At 45.9% G+C, this 5,621-nt stretch overlaps 1 protein-coding gene across 1 annotated transcript; it reads left to right on the forward strand.

Moving 5' to 3' along the window:
• The first annotated feature begins 3,167 nt into the window (after positions 1 to 3,167).
• Positions 3,168 to 4,340, forward strand: LOC122933178 (RNA-binding protein 33-like). Its single transcript, XM_044288016.1, has 2 exons — positions 3,168 to 3,313; positions 3,415 to 4,340. The coding sequence occupies exons 1-2, from the start codon at positions 3,279 to 3,281 to the stop codon at positions 4,214 to 4,216; spliced, it is 837 nt and encodes a 278-aa protein (XP_044143951.1). The 5' UTR covers positions 3,168 to 3,278; the 3' UTR covers positions 4,217 to 4,340.
• The last annotated feature ends 1,281 nt before the right edge of the window (positions 4,341 to 5,621 follow it).

The following is a 5,621-nucleotide window of genomic DNA, read 5'->3' on the forward strand; positions in this document are numbered from 1 at the left end:
AGAATATAAAATCAGTGATACAGTCCTAACCTCAGTATCTGAGGAAAGGGATTTAGGGGTCATTATTTCAGAAGACTTAAAGGTAGGCAGACAATGTCATAGAGCAGCAGGAAATGCTAGCAGAATGCTTGGGTGTATAGGGAGAGGCATTACCAGTAGAAAGAGGGAGGTGCTCATGCCGCTCTACAGAGCACTAGTGAGACCTCATTTGGAGTATTGTGCTCAGTACTGGAGACCATATCTCCAGAAGGATATTGATACTTTGGAGAGAGTTCAGAGAAGAGCTACTAAACTGGTACATGGATTGCAGGATAAAACTTACCAGGAAATATTAAAGGACCTTAACATGTATAGCTTGGAAGAAAGACGAGACAGAGGGGATATGATAGAAACTTTTAAATACATAAAGGGAATCAACAAGGTAAAAGAGGAGAGAATATTTAAAAGAAGAAAATCTGCTACAAGAGGACATCGTTTTAAATTAGAGGGGCAAAGGTTTAAAAGTAATATCAGGAAGTATTACTTTATTGAGAGAGTAGTGGATGCATGGAATAGCCTTCCTGCAGAAGTGGTAGCTGCAAATACAGTGGAGGAGTTTAAGCATGCATGGGATAGGCATAAGGCCATCCTTCATATAAGATAGGGCCAGGGGCTATCCATAGTACTCAGTATATTGGGCAGATTAGATGGGCCAAATGGTTCTTATCTGCCGACACATTCTATGTTTCTATGACATTGTCTTTAATTTTCCAATAATGCTCCTCACGTTTCTTATATTAAACTAATTAAGCCAATGTACTTTACCCTGGGTTCACACCTGAGCGTTTTACAGCGCGTTCAAACGCGCTGTAAAACGCTCAAGACATGAAATCCAATGCTTCCCTATGGGAAGGGTTCACACATGAGCGTTTTACAGCGCGTTCAAACGCGCTGTAAAACGCCCGACGCTCAAACAAGTGCTTGAGCTTTTTTTTGGGCGTTTGTCGCGCGTTTTGGCCCATAGACTTCAATGGGAACGCGCAACGCTTGATTTTAGCGCGTTTTTGACACATAAAACGCGCGTTCGAACGCGCGTCTTGGATTTTGCAACATGCTGGAAAAGGCACAACACCAGGTGCAAAGCACAGTTTTGGAGAGAAGCCAGCATGGAGGAGTCCGGCTGTGACACAGAGACCCTCATCAGGCTGGTGCAAGCCAAACGCTGCCTGTATGATACGCAGGATGGCAACTACAAAAATAGGAGGAGCAGGCAGCAGGCCTGGGAGGATATTGCCAAAAGCATCTGGCCAGATTGGAGCAGTTTAACCAAGACAGTGAAACAGGGAAAAGGTATTTCCATGTGTGTTGTAAAGTGAAAGTAAACTCCTTGTGTGCAGTGGTGTACCAACTATATGTAATAGCCCTGGCCAGCTCTACCTGCAGCCCTCCAGCTGTTGTCAAACGCCACCTCCACAAATGCTGGCCTGTATTTTACTTGCTGGAGCCTGTGCAGGCATGCATGGACTTGGATTGTTTAGCAACAGCTAGAGGGACGCAGCATCACCATCCCTGTTCTTGTATATGGGCACTCAATGGCCTTAGTTTACAAAGAATAATGTGCACATTACATGTTGTAATAGTGTCCCCTCGCCCCTTTATTTTTTAGTACTGTCCTGGTTCACCCTCCCCCACATTCTGGTACAATGCAATGGGCCAGTATGATCAATTTGCAGTGGTTCCACTATCTTGTGCCAGACTGCGCTCTTTCAATCCGCAAATGTAGTAGCATTTTGAAATGTAGGCCTAAGTTTGGCTTGAGGGATTTGAATCCTAAGTTGTTATTGATATTGTGTATTTTTTAGAATGAGACTGTTTGTGGGCTATGGGTGGCAAGGCATATGTTAGGTGTTTGGGTTTGTAACGTGCCAGTATTGGGCACCTTGATGGGATCCGTTATTTCACCCTCCTTGGCTTATATTCTACTGGCCGAGTATTGGCCACTTAAATGGGACACATAATTTCGCCCATATTTCTAAACCCTTGTTAATGGGCGACTATTGATGGCCACTATAGGGGCATCCTCAAGGGGCACTATATAGGAAAAAAAAAAAACAAATGCACAAAAGATCGTTTCCAAATTTTTCTTTTAGCCCTAGTCATAATCAAACAAATTAGAAAATCAAATAATATGTAAACACACTTTTCTGTCAAAAAATATAAATGAACAGAAACTTAGATGGCTTCCAACTGCCATGGTAACGCCCCATGTGGGCTCACAAAATATGTGTTGAAGTGGTCCCGGACAGCTGCACCGTGCCGGGTCCCACGCACACCACTCTGATTCCGACTCTCCAACGAATGGCTGAGGGAATCTTCGAAATTATACCCATCCCGTAGACGTACAAAATTGTGCAGAGCACACGCTGCCTTCACGGCCGAGATAGCGGTCTCCAATTTGAAATAAATGGGCGAATGGAGAAAGCGCCATTTGTTCGCTAAAATTCCAAAGGCGCACTCCACCACCCTGCGTGCCCTTGTCAGCCGGTAATTAAATACACGCCTGGCAATGGAGAGTCCCCGGCTGGAGTACGGCCTCATCAGATGGTCCCCCAGCGCAAAGGCCTCGTCCCCCACAAAAACGAAGGGCATAGCGGGAAAAGTGGTCCCAGGCAGTGTGGTGTTCCCCGGGAGGTCCAGCTCATTATTAGTGAGCATTTGCCCAAAGGCCGAATGCCCGAAAACTGCGGAGTCTGAGCTGCTGCCGTAGGACCCCACATCAATGTATCGGAAGCAATAGTTTGCATCAGCCACCGCAAAAAGCACAAAAGAAAAATATTTTTTATAATTAAAAAATTGACTCCCGCTCCTTATGGGCTTCTGAACGCGGATATGCTTCCCGTCTATTGCGCCGACACAGTTTGGGAAATTGCAGGATTGGAAAAACAGATCCGCAATTTGCAGCCAGTCCTCCTTCTGTGGTTGGGCCATCACAGCAGGATGAAGGACGTCCCAAATTGCCACGCAGGTTTCACAGATGATCATGCTGGCTGTGGACTTCCCAATGAGAAACGCAAAGTGGAGACTGGCCAATGACTGTCCGGTAGCTAAATACCTGAAACAAATGTACGAAAATAAAGAGATATTAACGGATGTTTTTTTTTTCCTTTTTCATAGTCAACACTATCAAAGGCAAATGGAAAAGCCTGAAAGATGCCTTTATCCGCCATCGCCGCAAACAAAAGGAGCAGAGGAGCGGATCCTCCCCAGGCGGACGCTCCAGTTATGTGCATGCAGCACAAATGTCGTTTTTGATATCGTGCACCGAAATGCGGAGGTGAGTCAAGGGCATACACATTGAGGAGAGGATGTGGTATGACATTACATACATTCAATTTCATATGGGGAACATACTTACCTATATTTTCCACTTCACAGCACCGATAGTAGCTGGGAACACAGCCAGGCGCAAGGTGATGAGGAAGAGGACGAGGGCACAATGGACAGTGAGCCGGGCCCATCTATGGGGCCAATGAGTCCTCCAGCCCCCCCCCCCACTCCGACTTTCGTCAGCCCCATGCAGACTGGCCAAGCCGTACCAGAGGCAACTCGGCAGCCCCGACATAAAAGGAGGAGAACGGAGAGACAGGAGGACCGCCTAATCGGCTGCCTGGATGCCCTGGCACATCCTGTGCCAAAACTAAGCAGCGACGCATATTTTCTCCTCAGTCTAGAGGAGAAAATGCTGCATGTGCCGAGACATATGATCACCAAAGTAAGGGAGGAGGTGACTAAAACCATAGACAAGTATTGCCTCCCTTACGAGCTAGCAACGTCTAGCACTGCCCCACAGCATCCCCCACAGCATCCCCCACAGCATCCACCACAGCAGCCACCACAGCAGCCACCACAGCATCCACCACAGCAGCCACCACAATATGGCCACCAATATGGGGCACAATATTGCCCACAATATGCCCCACAATATGGCCCACTACATCCCCAACAACACCCTCACACATACCCAGCACACACATACACACAAAGTAACATACAACACCCTCTTGAGACATGGCAGACACAACACACATCATACCCATATCCCTCTTCAAGCACGGGCCCAAGCACCTCCACCATCACCACCACTGAAATGCCACCCGCCAATCAGTCTCGCGGAGCCAGAGAGACACGGCGGGATCCCGAGGCAGAGTTTTCTGGGCCGCAATATGAAACCCTGTGATAAACGGAGAAGAGGGAAATTCTCCGGCTCAAGGTTTTGGGAGCCAAAAAGGGCACTTATCTTGAAAATTGTTGGTATTATTTATATGTTATTTTGACTACATTGCTCCTTTGTTTGGAAAACAGTTGAAACACATTTGATTTTGAAATGTATGATGTGAATACATTCACCAAAGTTTAAAAAAAATTGAAACAACTGTTTGGACTATTTTTGGAAAGTGAGGGGTAAAACATGGCCAAATGTGGATACATGATGCATGTATGGGATATCTATGCCACACGTTGACAACATACACATCACATACCCCCCGCACAAACACTCATACGTCACAAACAGCAAGAGAAACAGGGCGAAACTCAGATCATGGCACAACACACTGCAAATGGTTTAAATGGCCACAATAATAGGCTACTTACCGCAAAGTAATGACCAGTCTTTCCACTGGTGGGATGCAGTCCCGCATGAAGGTGTCCTGACGCTGCAAATGAGGGGACAACAGCACCAGGAGCTCGTCAAAGCTGGGAAACAATAAAATGTTCATGGTTAACAATACAAAAATCACAAAACACTTAGCTTAACCATTGAAAAAGCATTGCAACCACGTATACGTACTAACCTGTGGATGGACATCCTGGTGTAGTCAAAAAACTGGTCCTCATGGGCACGGAGGTTGGCATACAGTGCCCAGAACTGGCCCCTCTCCTGTCTATTTGCAATAACAGGATGGACCCAGAAACGTCGCCTGCTGTCCCGCCTTCTCCTCAAGCGTTCCAGCTGGATAGCTGCAACAAGTGCCGCAACACGTCGCCGTCTATAACATTCCATGACTCCAAACCACACACTCTACCAACACACATGGAATTTCACACCTCCAATGCGCTAGGATTGGCCAAACTTCATATACACAGGGATATTTGCTGATTGGACAACACTGCAGTCAATCACAGAAACGCGCGTCAAACGCGCGTTTACTATTGCAAAAAACGCGCATAAAAACGCGCATAAAAACGCGCGTTAAACGCGCGTTAAAACGCGCGTCTCAGAAACGCTCAGGTGTGAACCCAGCGTTATACAAAACATAATCTTTATTTTCGAGCTCCTTAATTTTCTACAGCTGCACTTCGTTACGATTTTGACTGATCTCCTGAAAAGCTTATTTATGTGTATTATTAATATGCCATAATTCTTCTTCTAGTCAATTACCGTATTCATGCATTGGATTTATACATCTGATAATACGGGAGGACAAGCGCTATTTATACTCATTTACTCATAGACACAAGGATAAATGTCGCACAACACTTACAGAACTTAACCCTTTAATGACCAGAGTGTTTAGGTCCTAAGTAACCAAATGCATTTTCGGCTTTTTAGCAATTTTGCAGAGCTGATCTGGGTCTGCCAT

Source organism: Bufo gargarizans, chromosome 3 (assembly GCF_014858855.1).
Source record: "Bufo gargarizans isolate SCDJY-AF-19 chromosome 3, ASM1485885v1, whole genome shotgun sequence".
NCBI classification, from domain to species: domain Eukaryota; kingdom Metazoa; phylum Chordata; class Amphibia; order Anura; family Bufonidae; genus Bufo; species Bufo gargarizans.